The sequence below is a fragment of the Canis lupus genome, chromosome 21, assembly GCF_003254725.2.
Source record: "Canis lupus dingo isolate Sandy chromosome 21, ASM325472v2, whole genome shotgun sequence".
Taxonomy (NCBI): domain Eukaryota; kingdom Metazoa; phylum Chordata; class Mammalia; order Carnivora; family Canidae; genus Canis; species Canis lupus.
In genome coordinates, this window is record NC_064263.1 from 28,509,893 (window position 1) to 28,525,941 (window position 16,049).

At 39.1% G+C, this 16,049-nt stretch overlaps 1 protein-coding gene across 1 annotated transcript; it reads right to left on the minus strand.

Moving 5' to 3' along the window:
* Positions 1–8,632: 8,632 nt before the first annotated feature.
* On the minus strand, positions 8,633–15,779 carry HBE1 (hemoglobin subunit epsilon 1). The gene is made up of 4 exons (XM_025459228.2): positions 15,606–15,779; positions 10,058–10,483; positions 9,712–9,934; positions 8,633–8,879 (listed from the first exon to the last, which is right to left on the minus strand). Exons 2-4 carry the CDS (start codon positions 10,147–10,149, stop codon positions 8,751–8,753), a joined length of 444 nt encoding a protein of 147 aa, XP_025315013.1. The 5' UTR covers positions 10,150–10,483; positions 15,606–15,779; the 3' UTR covers positions 8,633–8,750.
* Positions 15,780–16,049: the final 270 nt, after the last annotated feature.

Sequence of the window (16,049 nt, forward strand, 5' to 3'; positions counted from 1 at the left end):
GGTGTCTGGGAACTTGCTGGTGATCACTAAAGTGCCAGAAACAAGTCTGTACTGCCACTTCTCTGCGTGGCCTTTTATTCCTCATTTCTAGTTTCAGGGCCCTTGCTTCTCCCAGTGAAATGAGACCATTGGTCAAGAGTGGGTTGTCACCACCAGGGGTGGGGTTTGGACAAGGGAGGGTCAGCAGGATGGACATTTGGGTCTCTGATAGCGTTGGGTGGCTCTATCAGGGGGATTCTACCGTCCTTTCTCCACCATCTACTATGCATTTCATATCTCAAGCTCCCCACCCCATTATTCCTGAGGTGACCTTGTAGTCTGATCATGAGGCATAACTAGAATTAAGAGAGGTAAGAATTAGAAATCTGTTGGGCATTGTGTCAGGTGTTTACAAAGTATTATTCTGTTGTTCACCTTGGGTATAAAAGAAGCCATAGTTTTTCTTGGTCACCAGTTTTTCTAAAACTTAGATGAAGCTCATAATTTTATAGTTCTTGTAAAAAGAAATATATAAAGTAATCTAGCATCAGCTCAGAAACAGGATAGGTAAAAGCTGAGTAACTTAGAGAACTATTACTCAATCATTGTTGAGTTTTATTAAAATAAATATACTTGCTTAAGTACATTTTTTTCACCCTGATTACATGGCAGTGTCTCTGGCCAATACCAGGTATCCACTCATTTGTTTCAGAAACTCACAATTGAGTATTGGGAAAAATTACATATTTAATGGAAAGAATATTAGATGCTGTGGCAATAGCTGCCAATTAAGGCAGTTGTCTCTGGCATTTGTTGTACCCAAACTCCCTTCTTGTTCTTAAATATTCTTAATATCTAATGAGGCACAGACAATCTTCACTGACAGTATTCCAACACTACTGTCCTTATATCCTAAGGTACTTTGGTCTCATGCATCTCCAACAAGTATTTATAGATCAAGACAAGTCACACTTCTGGAGAGAGGAAATGGCTATTTTATTTTTCTCTCAGAGTTTATTGCTCCCACATTTTGAGCTCTAGGAAGCTAGTTTATTTGTTTCTCCCTAGGACCAATCACACACACACACACAAAATTTACAGTTCAAGATTTCCATGTATATTTACAAAGGAACCCTAAAATGTAAAGAGCTCAACTCAATATATTAGTGTTGAATTTCTGCTATTGGAAAAGAAATCCTTTGTCTATTTGGTATAGCCATAACTTTTATCAATTTATCTTGGAAAAATTTTACATTTAAAAGTGGATAAGAATTGCTTAGGTACCAGAAGCTAGGTTACCAGCACAGACTTGATTTTCTGTGAGCTCTCAATCCCAGGCTATGTTGACGTGAAACACTTTGGTACAGAGATATAAAGAAAAAAGTGTGAATCCATCCCAAAAAGATTTCTTCAGAAGAATAAGTCAATGAAATGAAAGAAAAGCAAGGAAAGGTTGATCAAAGCCAGGAATCCCATCTCTGCTCAGCAGTGGGCATAGTCTGAGGGAATGGTTCAGGGTCCATGCTCTCTGATGGTCCTGGTGCTCATTTCCTCGGGTGTGTGCACACTGCAGCTCAGGGACATTTACAACTCTGAATGTTAGTTAACAGCTTCCCATCTTCCCCACAAACAAGATAGTGATTCTAGAATTACCTTTAACTCATTCTTCTCTCACTTTCTCAAAACAATTACTTTCCAAGACTTTTTGATTTCTTTCCTTCATAGCTGTCCCACACTTCCACTTGATTCCATGCTCACTGTTCCCAGTGTTATCTGGAAGCTTATCACATCAATGTTAGATCATCTCACAGTCATCTAACAGTTTTACAGTCATTCATCACATATTTAAAAGGTAAATATCTACTGATGCCCATCATGACATGCATTGTTCTAAAATCTGGGAATCTTGGAAAAACAAAACAGTGCATCATCATGCTCACATTTCAGGGGGCAGAGAAAACTAACACTAATAATTATACAAATCAGTGGTGCCTGGGTGGCTCAGCGGTTGGGCATCTGCCTTTGGCTCAGGGTGTGATCCCGGAGTCCAGGGGTCGATTCCCGCATCGGGCGCTCTGCATGGAGCCTGCTTCTCCCTCTGCCTGTGTCTCTGCTTCTCTCTCTCTCTCTCTCTGTCTCTCATGAATAAATAAATACAATCTTTTAAAAAAATAAACAAATCAATGAAGAAGAGGAATACAGGTGGGTGTTATATGACAAGAAAATGCACCTGATGACATGGTAGCAAACGGTCACAAGAAAAAATAAGGATAGAGGTCCTGAAGGAAGTTACATTTGAAGTGAGACCTTAATGACAAGATAGAACCAGGCAGATGTCATTGGAGAAACAAGTTCCCAGAAGCAGGGAAGGACAGGTGCCAAACTCAGAGCCTGGAGAGAAAGGGAAGAAGAAAGAAAGAAAAACCACAAATACCCACCATTTGCTTCAACGCGGATGGGACTGGAAGGTATTATGCTGAGTGAAATAAGTCAATCGGAGAAGGACAAACATTATATGTTCTCATTCATTTGGGGAATAGAAATAATAGTGAAAGGGAATAGAAGGGAAAGGAGAAGAAGTGTGTGGGAAATATCAGAAAGGGAGACAGAACATGAAGACTCCTAACTCTGGGAAAGGAACTAGGGGTGGTGGAAGGGGAGGAGGGCGGGGGGTGGGGGTGAGTGGGTGACAGGCACTGAGGGGGCACTTGACGGGATGAGCACTGGGTGTTATCCTGTATGTTGGCAAATTGAACACCAATAAAAAATAAATTTATTATAAAAAAATTAAAAGAAAGAAAAACCAAACTTGACATTTCATTTAGGGAAAGGCATTACAAGGTCTGAGAGAGAGAGAGAGAGAGATGTTAAGGGAAGAGTGGGAGGGAGCGGAGTTCAAGAGATTGGCCCCAGGCTTCACTGTTTGGGCACATGAGGGTAGATGAGTATTTCTATTTCTCTAATGGGAAACCATTAGAGATTTGTAAACCGGGCATCAGCATGATCACTTATCTACTCAGCACCTACAGCCAAGTTAACTTTCTAACTGTTCTGTTTATCACATTACAGCCTTGTTTATAACCCGGAATTAACTTCCAGCCGAACAAATGTTCCTGTGATCTATCCTCCCCAACTGCTCCATGCAATTTTTTTCCTTTCTTTTTTTGATCTTGCAGAGCTCCTCTGCTACACTAAGCCTCCTTCTCAGACTATTCTGGTTCATCTTTCCACCTAAATCCCCACCTCTCTGAGCACTTTACAGGGACCTCCCTGCTCTGAAACATGGTAGCAAATCTGCCCTCTGGGCATGATCTACCCTGATGGCATGTAATCAATCAATGTACCATTCCCCAGTGGCTCTGACCTCTTAAACCACAAAGTTCTTCTGTAAAGCTCAAGGCCAATTCTTTTGAGTTGATTTCAAAAAGAGTCATCCCCAGCTCATACCCCCGACCCCTCCCATCCCTAATCTATTCTCACAAGGGCTTGTGACAAACGAGCTGCTTTTAGAAAACACTTCCCTCTTATCAGGAGAATGTAACTACAGCCCTTGCCTGGAACTTGTCCTTTTAAGACTGGGGTTAATTTTCCTCCAAAGAATCCCCACGCTGGTACTCAACCTCCATCCAGACCCTTGGTCTTCACCAGTGTCTTCACTTAGGCCCATATAACGCTCTGGTTTGGAGGAACTCTAGTCCCATGACACCAATCCTCTCTCATCAGAACCCACTCGTGTCTTCAGCTTTAACGTAAAGAGCCCCCAAGTGTATGTTCTCCCCAAGTGTATATCCCAGTCACACATTCCTTTCATTACCTATTGTGTTTTATTTTCTTGCCAAAATCTTTACTTCATACAAAAATTGAATGGGGAGATTACACACACACACACACACACACACACACACACACACACACACACAAATACATACACATACATACACATACATTGCCCCACAGGCTTGCAATGATGTCCTTCTCCTCAGGTATATAGTGAACTATGGTGTCTGGTTTGGGAGCTTACTGGTAATGACAGATGTGTCAAAAATAGGTATTTCCTACTGCTACAATGTGTGACCTGTTAATCGTTGTGCCTGAGTTACTATCCCCTTACTTCCCCTCATTCCATGGCTATTGATTAAAACTAGACTCAAAATATCGTTATGGTATTTAGGCACAGAAAAGGTTTACAGTAACTTACATCTGTGGCAGCATCTTAGAGTGCACCCCCCACCCTGACTGAATATGTGCTATTCCGTGTTCAACTCAATTGTGCAAAATTTCTCTATTCACTTTTTCTTTTAGCTACTCTTTCTTCACCCCACAGTAGAAAATTTCAGTACTCCTTGCCAGTCTTCCCTACAATTCTTGTCATGATCCCTAGATACGTCCTTAGATTAAAGTTGAAGCATGGGCAAAAATCTGGAAAGTTCAGAGATTTTATTTCCCACTGTACATGTGTGTTCTGGCCAGGAGCCCAGGGTTCTGGTTTGCTGCTCTTCCATCTCAGTGAAAACAATGGTAGATGGTTCATTGGCAGGTAGTGCTGACTTGAAAGAGCCAATGCTGATAAATGCTGGGTCCACTTTTCAGCTGGTCTTAGTCCAAGAATTTACATCAGGAAGCACTTTTTTGCTTTATCTCATGTGTTATAAAGCAACTCAAAATGGGCAAAGATTCTTTATTCTTTGACTAATAGTCCTCATAGTCATTGCTATAGCATCACTGCACTTTAGATTACTTTATCTCTAATTCACTACAGTTTTTTTACAGGACACGTTTCCAATGGGACAGAGTCAGAGTTCATACTAATTTTTTTTTTCTCTGAAAGAGATGCATGATCTCAGATGGTAATCTGATCAGGAGTCTTGAAGCTTCATAAATCTGGCTTGATTATTTGTCCCTGAAACTGGAGACCTGCTGATTGAATGAAAATGCAGATCAAGAAGTTACCCGTGAACTTAATTCAAGGAAATCTCTATCTTCAAATTATTTTTCTCCTAACATAACAGATTGTCTGAAATTCAAGCTTAGGAAAAGTTTAAAGGCCAGGAAAATGAAATTTATCAATAATTCAATAGGTATTTTAGAGTTGTAAGCAAACATTTGTGAATTCTTAAATTGGAGATGGGAGCATTTCTGTTGGAATAAGTGTATAGGGCACAGAGCCTAATGTAAACTCTTATGAGAGTGTCTTCAGGAATGAAGCTTTGTGGGTTGAGTGTAGACAGACTACATCTGATGTATTCAGTGCAGAGCCTCTCTTACAAGCTTGGCTCAAAGACTGGTGTCCAAACCTCTGAAAGCCTTAATAAGTGAATGTGATTCTTCATAACTCTCTTTCAGGTTGATGGACTTCTGTGATCCCTCATGTCTGTAAACAACCTCCCCATACCCCCAGAAACACAGACAGTGAATTCAACATTTGTAATGACTGCTTCTCAATCTGCTTTTAGGGCAACTTTTCTCCAAGGCTTGCTGATTTCTCTTTGTCTGCTGTTCTACTCTCCCATCCTTCCTGCGTCGCTGTTTATTTATTTTTCATTGTTGTTTTAAAAGATTTTATTTTTTTTACCCTACGTGGGATTCAAACTCATAACCCTGAGATCAAGAGTCACATGATCCACAGATTGAGCCAGCCAGGTGCCCCCTGTGTCATTCCTTCTGACATTCCTTAAATTCTTATCCATGAAGCTGGTTCTTCACAAAAGCCCCATTGAGTGTTCTCAAATATCCTTTTAATGAATACATTGAGCTTCTATGCACCATTAATTCTTCTATGTATTAGTGATTTAAGATAAACAATTTAGAGAGGAAAAGTGCTTTCTTGGAACTATATTCTACAAAGGGGAGATACACAGAAAGAGTAAATTAATCAGCAAAATCATTTTTTATATTATTTGCTATGAATCATTTCATACATCATTTGTTATCAGGAAAATTCATACCTTGATTTAAGTGGGACACAATTATATTAACAATGATCTCTTTAAAGGGACACTATTTGAGCAGAGACCATAATGACATGAAGATTTTGCCATTCACTCTATTTTTTCTCTCAGAGTCTATTACTCCTGCATGTAGGGCTCTAGGAAATGGGCTTGTTTGTTTTTCCCTGAAGTCACTCCTTAAAAAAATAATATTAAGAATTCCCCTCCGTGTTACTTACAGGATACTCTAAAATTTAAAGAGCTCAAGGCACCTGGGTGGCTCAGCAGTTGAGTGTCTGCCTTCAAATCAAGTTGTGATCCCAGGGCCCTAGGATGGAGTTGCATATCAGGCTCCCATTAGGGAGCCTGCTTCTCCCTCTGCCTATATTTCTGCCTCTCTCTGTGTGTCTCTCATGAATAGAGTAAAATCTTTAAAAATAAATAAGTAAAATAAAATTTAAAGAACTCAATCCAATACATTAAAGCTAAATTTCTGCCATTTGAGAATTAATCCATTCAACTTGATATTGTCGAGAGGCTGTTATCTGTCCTTAGGGAAATGGTGAAGACTTAATGTGAAAGAGGAATAAGAATTTGAAGCAAAACTAAGGAGATTATTTTTAAGATGAGAGATCAGTGAAATGAAGGAAGAGAAGACACAAACTTGAGCACAGCCAAAGATTGAGACTTCCTAAATTGTGATGCTTGAAACTTTGGAAACCTGGCTTGATTATTTGCCTCTGTGGCCATTTTATTTCAGGATACCTCTATCTACAAATTAGTTTAGGCTCTAACTTCTCAGGTTGCCTGAAATTAGAATAGGTGAAATCTTTTTAGTCTTCATGACCTCATGTAAAGCCTATACCTGTTCATAGATGAGAATGACTAAAAGTCCAGGAAGATGATACTTGTTATGATATCAGTAGTAACTTTCAAGTTATAGGCATAATGATTTGTCACTTGTCTCAATTTGAGAGCACACATGGACTGGTAAAGAGGTATAAGTTACGGAGCCAGCTTTTAGTCTGTAAAATAGGAAGTCTATAAGATGAGTGTGTATATAGAGTATATATAGTATATATATACTATATATTATAGTATATAGTATATATATAGTATATATATGAGTATGTAGACCTTTGATCATATTTGATGATCCTTTGGGTTCAGTTTGTAGAATCTGGCCTTGGATTGGAGAATGATTCATTGGAGAATGATTCAGAGGCAAATTTCTAAGTCTCTGAAGACTTTAAGGAGTAAGAAAGTCTTAACTATTCCTCCTCAGATTAATGGATTTTTTATGACCCCTCGTGTCTATAGACAACATCCCCACTCTTCCAGAAACCCAAATAGTTATCCAATATCCTCTGTAACTCATGGTTTCCTCTTGCACTTTCATGGCAGTATCTTCCAAAGGCTAATTGATTTCTCCCAATCTATAGCTGTTTATCCTTCCCTTTTCCCCAAGTCATTGCTTCTGACATTGCCTAAATCCTTGCCTAAAGTTATTTCATTACGGAAACCATCTGTGGGTTTTTCAAACACTCAATCTCATGTGTTCTGAGACACTTACTTAAAATTTATTTGTTAAAAAAATCTATTTGTTGAATAATTGTTCTAAGTACTAGAGATTTAAGATAAGTGAGGCAGAGGAGAAAACTCTCTTCTTAACAATGATAACATGGATGTGGAAGATATTAAAAGTGAATAATTAAACAAATATACAAAATAATTTCAGTTACTATCATTTGCTATGAAGAAATTAATATCTGGACTTAATGTGAGAGGGAAATGATTACATCAAAATCAGTCCCTTTTGGGAAGGTAGTATTTGAGCTGGAGTGAGAATGAAAAGAAGGAATTTGCCATGGGGAGATGGTGGGATAAAATGTCTGAAAGCTGCGGAATAGGGAATCCAAAACTCTGAGGGAGATACAACAAACCCTTGGTACACTGGAAGTATGAATAATGGGCTGGTGCAGGTGACTTGTAAAGGTAAGGATGGGGATAGGCAGGAAATGTTGCCACAGGAAGCATAAACTAAAAAAACTTAGGACTTGTCTTCAGTAGTAGAGAATGAGAAGTCATTATGGATTTTCATCCTGGTAATGACATCATCTCTAAACCTCTGTATTCTTAATATTCCAAGAATATCCTGTTCATCATGACATTATTTTGCTTACATGGCTTATATTGCCTATAGACAATAATTAGTCTTTTCTTCATCTATTGAAAGTCTGAGGCGCTCCTGGGTGGCTCAGCTGGTTAAGCATCTGACTTTTGGGTTCAGCTCTGGTCCTGATCTCAGGGTCATGAGATTGAACCCATTGAGCCTCACAAGATATATGATAAGTTAGCTGATTCAATATGTACATTAAAGCAAATTGACCTTAGATCCCTGAAAAGGTTTTAAAGCTGAAGTCTGACATGTACCACAAATCTAGCTTGTTTTTTCAGAGGCACTGCTTAGCACCTCCTTTTTTCCCCTCTACAGTACATTTTTGCCATCCTGCCCTGTAAATCCCTACCCAATTGATTAAGCCTTTCCCAGAAAATTTCTTCCCCCTCCTGGCATCCACCCAGATCCTCTAGAATCCTCCCATAATGTCTATCTTTCCAAAGGAACTCTTGTTTCTTCCCATGTCTCCTAACCCTCAGTCAATGAAACTTTTCTCCTTTAACACAAGAGTAAAAAATGGAGAAGACACAATATTAATTTCCGATTACTGATTAGAATGAACTTTATTAAACAGAAGTTGTGCTCTCAAAGCTAAACCTAAGTCCCCATATGCAGGAGGAGGACACTGGGGACACAGAAGGGTACTGCTGAACTAGAAAGAGGACTCAGTGGTATTTGTGGGCCAGAGCAGTGGCAACACCAGCCACCAGTTTCTGCCAAGCGGCCTGCACATCGGGGGTGAATTCCTTGCCAAAATGAGAAGCCAGGATGATCACCAGTACATTGCCCAGGAGCTGTTAGGTGAAAGACAAAAATGACAAATAGGCATGTTGAGTAGAAGTTCTCAAAAAGAATTGCAGAAAAAATAGCTCAGACCTCTACTTCCTACCAATTCTACATTCTTAAACTGCTCCAGGAGGTATGCCTGCAAAAGCCCAAATAAGCTAGTCCTTAAATTCAATGAGTGTGAGCTTTCCATTTAACTCCCTGCCTCCCCATATTCCCATCCTCTCTACCAGGCCACCATTTTTATTTTTTTATTTGCATCTCTCCTCCCCTCTCTTATGTACCAATTGGCTAATTCCTGTAATAATGGGATCTTAGGGCTGCAGGGGTCCCCAGAGAGAGCTTATTTAAGTCTCCAATCAGTGCAAGAACAAAACTCCACTCGGTAAAAATACTGACAGGTAATTTAATATATTCTAAAGAACTTGTATATTACTTTGAGACAGTCTGTCTAAAATTTCCCCCCCAAATCTCTCTCTAAACTTTAGTCATCGAAACCACATAAAATAAGACATTTCCCCTTCCTTGAGAAAGGCCTTTATCTACCAAACACCAAATCCTATTCCTCCTTGAACAAGTCTAACATTCTCTATGATGAACATATCCAGTTCTGACAAAAGTTCTTAAAAAGATTTAAGCAAATTTTGGCTGCTACTAGCCCTTCTATAACTAGTCCTGAACCAAGTGGTCCTGGTTATGCCCACTAGAGATCTGTCCTTCTAACACCAAGTTCGACCCATAATTTCTGAAATTTCTGTTAGCTTTTCCAAAGACTCAAATTCCATTATTACCCCAGAGTGAAAAGTAATAAAAGAGCACATGAGCATTTCCTGAGCTCACCCTGAAGTTCTCGGGATCCACGTGCAGCTTGTCACAGTGCAGCTCACTAAGCTTAGCAAAGGTGCCCTTGAGATTGTCCATGTTCTTAACAGCATCTCCAAAGGAAGTCAGCACTTTCTTGCCATGGGCCTTGACCTTGGGGTTACCCATTATGGCAGAAGCAGAGGAAAGGTTGCCAAAGTTGTCAAAGAATCTCTGGGTCCAGGGGTAAACAACCAGGAGCCTATGTGACAGAACCACAGAAGATGGAAAATCAGAGACTTGCAAAAATCTTGAGGAATTTCCTGGTCAATTGGCCAGGTTCATATTCACCACCCTTTCTCATGCCTTGAAAGCCAGTGCCTACCTGCCCAGGGCCTCGCCTCCAGCATCTTCCACATTCACTTTGCCCCACAGGCTGGTGATAGCAGCCTTCTCCTCGGCACTAAAATGCACCATGATGTCAGGTCTGAGAGCTTACAGGCGATCAGAGATAGAAGCAGGTATGTGCTGCTGCTGGAAACTGTCACCTTTTATTCTTTACTGCTGACCTTCTGGCCCCTTGTTCCTCCTAGTCCTTTAAAGTCATTGGTCAAGGTTAAACTGTGTCCCTCGGGGGTGGAGTCAGATCAGGGAAGGGTCAGCAGTGAAGCATGTCCACTGAACTTGTGATAATGTGTGTTGGTTCCTGAGACAGGCTTCCTTTGTTGGTTCCTCTGTCCTAAACATGATCCTCCAAAATGACATCCATCTCTCCCTTTCTTCTTCTCCAAGAAAGACCTGCAGAAAGGAGCTAAGCCCAAGATAAGGAAAGAGTTGTAGTCAGAACAGTTTCAATATTTGGATTAAAGATGGTGATAGAGACAAGAACAGAGTCATGAAAAAAAAAAAAAAAAAAAAAGAACAGTTGCTGACATAGAATCTCAGCCAGTTTTCACTCACTTGAGGAGTGCATTATAACCAAGCCTCAGGTTCTTAATTTCCCAAAGGAGACAAAACACACATGTAGTTACTTCAAGAAGCTAAACAGAGTAACAAGGGATCCACAATAGGACTAAGACTTCAATCCCAAAGTACAACATCTGAGGGTAATTTCATAAAGAAGATAGATAAGATAAATTTACTTCCTGTGCTTCCCTGGAACCCTCTCTCTGTCCATTTCTCTGTGATGGAAACTGGTCACTTTGGGGAAAATTTTCCCAAGTTCTCGTCTTGATTTTCTGCTCCACTTATACTTCTTTAATCAGTGAGACAGCTGAGGAGTCTCCAACTATTTAAAACTAGGACTTGAGATCAAACTCAGAAATAGATGAATGGGTAGGTTAATTAAGCTCGAGGTTGGAATATTTTTAATGTTTGCTGCAGCCATAGGTGCCTGAGGCTTCAAATGCCTTGAGTATTCTTTTGCTTGCTTGTTTGTTTGGGTTTGTTTCTTGATGCCACTCTTGTCTTTGGGTTTTCCTGAAAATTCAGCATGAAATAGAGTCTGCACCTTGCAACTTTTTCAGTTGCAATCTGCTGTAATAGCAGCAGAGTCTGGAGTCCAACAGTCTGGAGTCCTGTGGTGTGGGGGTAGGGAATGCTGGAGGAGAAGCATTTTATAATTGTATAATTAAGTTTTAGTCTTTACTGGAACAGTGTTCCTGGACTATGACTTTTACAGTGTTTGTTAACTTTTCCCCTCCTAAGGAGGTCAGGAAAACCTCCCTGGGCTAAACTATATATATTAAAGGGTTGAAAGATAGCATATCTGTAGTTCAGTACAAGGCTATAGATTCTGATTCTGAAGTCATTCAGGTTGGTTGAGTGTAGTCTTTTACTGCCCCTAAGGCATGTTGATTCAAGCTAAATTATCTCAGATGCTCATTTTGAAGTATTTTACTTATTTCTCCTATGAAATATCATTTTTGTCTCCCTTTCCTGAATGTAAAATCCAAAGTTTAGAGATAATCTGGATAATCTTCTGGACATGATTATCCAGATAGATAAGAAAGATTAAATCATTAGAAAAGGTAAACAAGAATATTTATGAAATATAAAATTAAAAAATAATAAAATAAAAAAATGTTATGTCAAAGGCATTTAAATTTAAAAAAATTTTAAAAGGAAATTCCAAAATTCGATGAGCTAATAATAATTCCAGATTCTCGGTATTCTGTAGCATTTGTACCTTTGTAAGGTCTGTGAAGGATTTTAAGAAATTTAAGATACCTCTCTTCAGCAAGGGGAAATAAAATATTTTCTTGAATCTTTGTAGTTAATTTATGATATGTATAGATCCTGAGTCAACTATTATATCTTTAGGTGCTATCAGTGTGAATTAAATGTTATACTGTTGATAGGTAAACTAAGTCTTTAGCCCCATTACATGTTTTTCATAGTATTATCTGAGAAAAGTTACTTCAAAAATTATTCTTCACCACAAGTGAGTTCTTTTTTAATCTTTAATCTCAAAAATGGGAAATCATAGACAAGGTTTATAAACCACTGAAGGTATACAAAGCTCTTTATTAGAGAGGCTATCAGTATGCTTTCATTATGTATCTGAGTTTATATTCTCATAAGAGAAATAGATGATATTGTAAAAGCTTCTATGAGGTGTTGGATTAGCCTAAAATAAATTGGTTACTATGAGTAAGTAGCAGGAGACCCTTGTGGCTGCCATGCAGGAAGCCAGTAAACGTTTTCTGTTTATCAAAGGAATGAGAGAATAGACCACTTTGGTGTCAGGCAACATGACTGCTTTCTAAGTCCCATGCTGCCCTAGCACCATCTCTCACGAAGGTTGTAGGTGAGTCAACCAGAGTGGGGTTTTATTCTCAGGGTGATTTCTCCCAGCTGGCAGCTACAACATGGAGCTGTGGTTTGACTGGCCTCTGAGATCACTGTGCCTAAGGCATAGCTGAACATATGTGTGAATGTTAATTAAGCAAGAGGGAGAGGAAATGGAGAGCCAGAACCAGCCAGTTATTACACACATTTCTACATGATAGACCTGGAAGGTTAAAAGTTGAATCTGGCAATTTAGACAGTCATAAATTTCCCATTTCCTCTGAAATAGAGCTCTATTTTCCTGCTTTCCTTGATGCTTTTTCACCTTAAGGGAAATTACCTTCATTTATTTTGTGATTTATTTTCAAAAACAGATAATTCCTGTTTTTTTCCCATTTATTGTAAATAATATTGCCCAATGTATTCTTTGAGCTAAGAAAAAAAATAAAAAAATACTCTGAAGGAATGACACAATTATTAGATTTTCTAGTGTTTTCTAATCTTTCTGCCCCTCAGTTTACTGCACTACCATGGGTTATTGGGCCATATCCCATGGCTCTGACTCAAGACCTAAGCCATGTATGGTGATTTATAAACTTTGCTTAAGCAAGTACCTCTGAAGCATGCATAAACCCGATATTTGGATATCTACTTAGAGTTGATTCAGGTAGAGCTCTTCTGGGTATAGGGCTTAGAATCTTATACAGAGAAGTGATAGAGAAGACCCCATTTTATACTAAGATTCCATGTCTGCTACTAGAAGATTGGGAAGTCTTTGACTTGGTGACTTTTGAATTCTACAAAACATTTAATGATTTTTTTTTTTTTAACCTAGGTATGCTATCTTTAGCACTTTGGGTATTCAGTACTGAAGTTATAGCATAGCATGTTTCCTGAATAAAAAAAATTACATCTCTCTGAAAAAGGATAGATTTGAGGCTTGGTAAGTGTGCAGAGTTTAAGTGGAAGCAGTAATGGTTATAGTTGGTCCCTATCCATTAACAAAATCATCCACCCTGAGGAATTATGAGAAACTAAGACACTTTGTTTTATAGACCTACTGGCGGCAGCTAGTGATTGCTCCTCCCTGAAATCCCTTGTAACCTTTACTAATTCTAGCCCCCAGAGGATTCTTTCTAAAACCAAGTTCCCACAACCCTTATCTTACTGAGTTTGAAGCATCTGTGAGGGAACAGAATTTCTCTTAGATTCCTAGACCAACAAGCCAATGTAACACTTCCCTGTACTCCAGCCTATTCAGGCCTTATGGTCACCAATCTTTATCTTTCCCTGTTTGACTGATTTTGGTTTTGGTTTTGGTTTTATTTTTCTTTCTCCTCCTCACTCCATCCCTCTTTCCTCTCTCCTCTCTGTTCTCTTTCTACTTCTTCCTCATTCTCTTCTTCTTCTGGTTTGTTAATTCATTTGCCTTCTGGGATCTGGGGAGCTTTTATTTCATTTTGTTTTGTTTCTAATCAACAGAGGTAGGCAGATTCAGTGTTTTTCTCCTCTAGAGACTTGGGCTGGTGATAGTTGGGTGGGGTCAGAAACTGTGGGCACAGATAAGAGCTCAGCACTACACAGACTTGTGGCAAGGGAGGGAACTACCTAAAGACAGTGAGACCAGAGTGCTTCTCTTAACTGCCTTCAAAGATCCCATCCTTAGTTCCTACACAAGTCAATAAATACAAGAGATCATGGGCTTGTGTTTGAAGGTCCTTCAAGGTTAACTACTCAGAAATGCCTGATAAATATTGTGTGTGTGTGTGTGTGTGTGTGTGTGTGGTCACAAATATGTGAGTATTGTAAGAATATAAATGCCACAGTGACTGGAAATGTTCAAGGCCTAGGAAACTAGGGGAATAAATTACATTCTTTAAATTCACCTGAGACTAAAAGATAACTTTAGTGACAAAAAAGAGAAACTCATAGTTACCTGAAAGAGACAGAATGACTTCCAGGCCAGAAATGACTTACTTATAGTCTTATGAAATGTTCTGATATGTATAAAGAAAAGGATGCCAATCATTAGAGTTGACCCATAAGGAAAGAATAGAAAATAAAAGATCTCTTTTGTTAGCTTAGAGTCTAGAGATGTTCTGAACCTTACATAATATTTATGTTCATGCCATGGTTAGCCTTGCCATGCCCATGGATGAATGTGCCATATCTTATCCCATTGGCAAGAGGGTTACTTGGCATAACTGCCTCCAGCTGCCTTCCTTCACATAATTCGTTCCTTCTCCTTTTACCTGATTGATGTAGGGAAAGGATTTATTGTTCAATAGACATGAGTCTATTGTCCAATAGACATGAGTATTCCAGTTGTAAATCTCAATGAAGAGTAATAAGCACCATGGTTTCTATTTTCGTCTGTGTGTCTTTTATTTTGGCCAGAATAAGCCTTCAAGAGCCTATCTCAACCTATGAATGGGCTATATCCTGGAAATCAAGAACCTGATGGAGATCCTACTTGCTGGGGTCTGACTAGCTCTAGCTGGCCTTCCTACTTCCAGCACTGCTCCACTGATTGCTTTGCTTTGTATGCATACACAAGTGTGTATGTGTCTATATTCTCTGTACTTCTAGTTTTATGGGTGTTTGACCATTCATTCAACACTGCAAAAGTGCTAAGAATGCAGAAGTGAGAAAAACAAAGTCCCAGATCAACACTCATTTATGTATAACTTTGGTTAATTAATATTGGCAGAATGTGTTGCTTCCATGCCCACTTCTCCATCACAACAGCTGTTATTTTGCAGTAAAAGTCATCTGTTTATCTGAATGACTACCCACCCCCACTGGAAAAGATGAATTACTTGAGCCCAGTGACATTGCTTCATCTACACTTATTCACATTGGTAAACTAGAGTCTAACATAGAACCTGTTATAGAGCAGCACTTGGGATATGTTTGCTGAATGAATAAATGAATGACTTGTTCAACTCACATTTTGCAACCCAAATTATCTCCCATTCCCACAGATGTGATCTTATACTTTGGCATCAAATTTCTAATCCTCATGTCCTTTACTCTTTACCTATAGGGTAATACTGAAACATCTTGGTGTGGAATGAAAATGTCTTATCATGTTAGCTCCTGATCCATCTGCAGCCTCTTACTTGAATACCATAAGGGGATACAGAGTTTCTGGTCCTACGTTATTTCTCTTCACATCCGTATCTCCTACTGTACTGTCTGGCACAGACCAATGATGAGAACAATAATAATGATGATAGTGGTCATTTCTTCAGTATGTGGTCTGCTTCAGGCATTGTTTTTAAGATTTACTTATTTATTTGAGAGAGAGAGAGAGCGAGAGAATATGCATGAGTAGGAGGGAGGGGTGAAGGGAGAGTGAGAAAGAATACTGAGCACAGAGCCTGATGCAGGGCTCAATCTCACAACCCTAAGATCATGACTTGTGTCACAATCAAGAGTCTATGTGCTCACTTCAGCAGCACATATACTAAAACCAAAAGTCTGAGGCTTAATCAACTAAGCCACTTATGTGCCCCTGTTTCAGGCATTTTTAGATAATTTATATGTGACATTCCATTGCCAACAGAACAAACAGATGATCTAAG

Excerpts from the sequence above, each read along its gene's own strand:
- HBE1 (XM_025459228.2), bottom strand. The coding sequence starts at position 10,149 with ATGGTGCATTTTAGTGCCGAGGAGAAGGCTGCTATCACCAGCCTGTGG. Across the intron at positions 9,935-10,057 it reads GGAGGCGAGGCCCTGGGCAG|GCTCCTGGTTGTTTACCCCT; the intron begins GTAGGCACTGGC and ends TCTGTCACATAG. Across the intron at positions 8,880-9,711 it reads TGGATCCCGAGAACTTCAGG|CTCCTGGGCAATGTACTGGT; the intron begins GTGAGCTCAGGA and ends TTCACCTAACAG.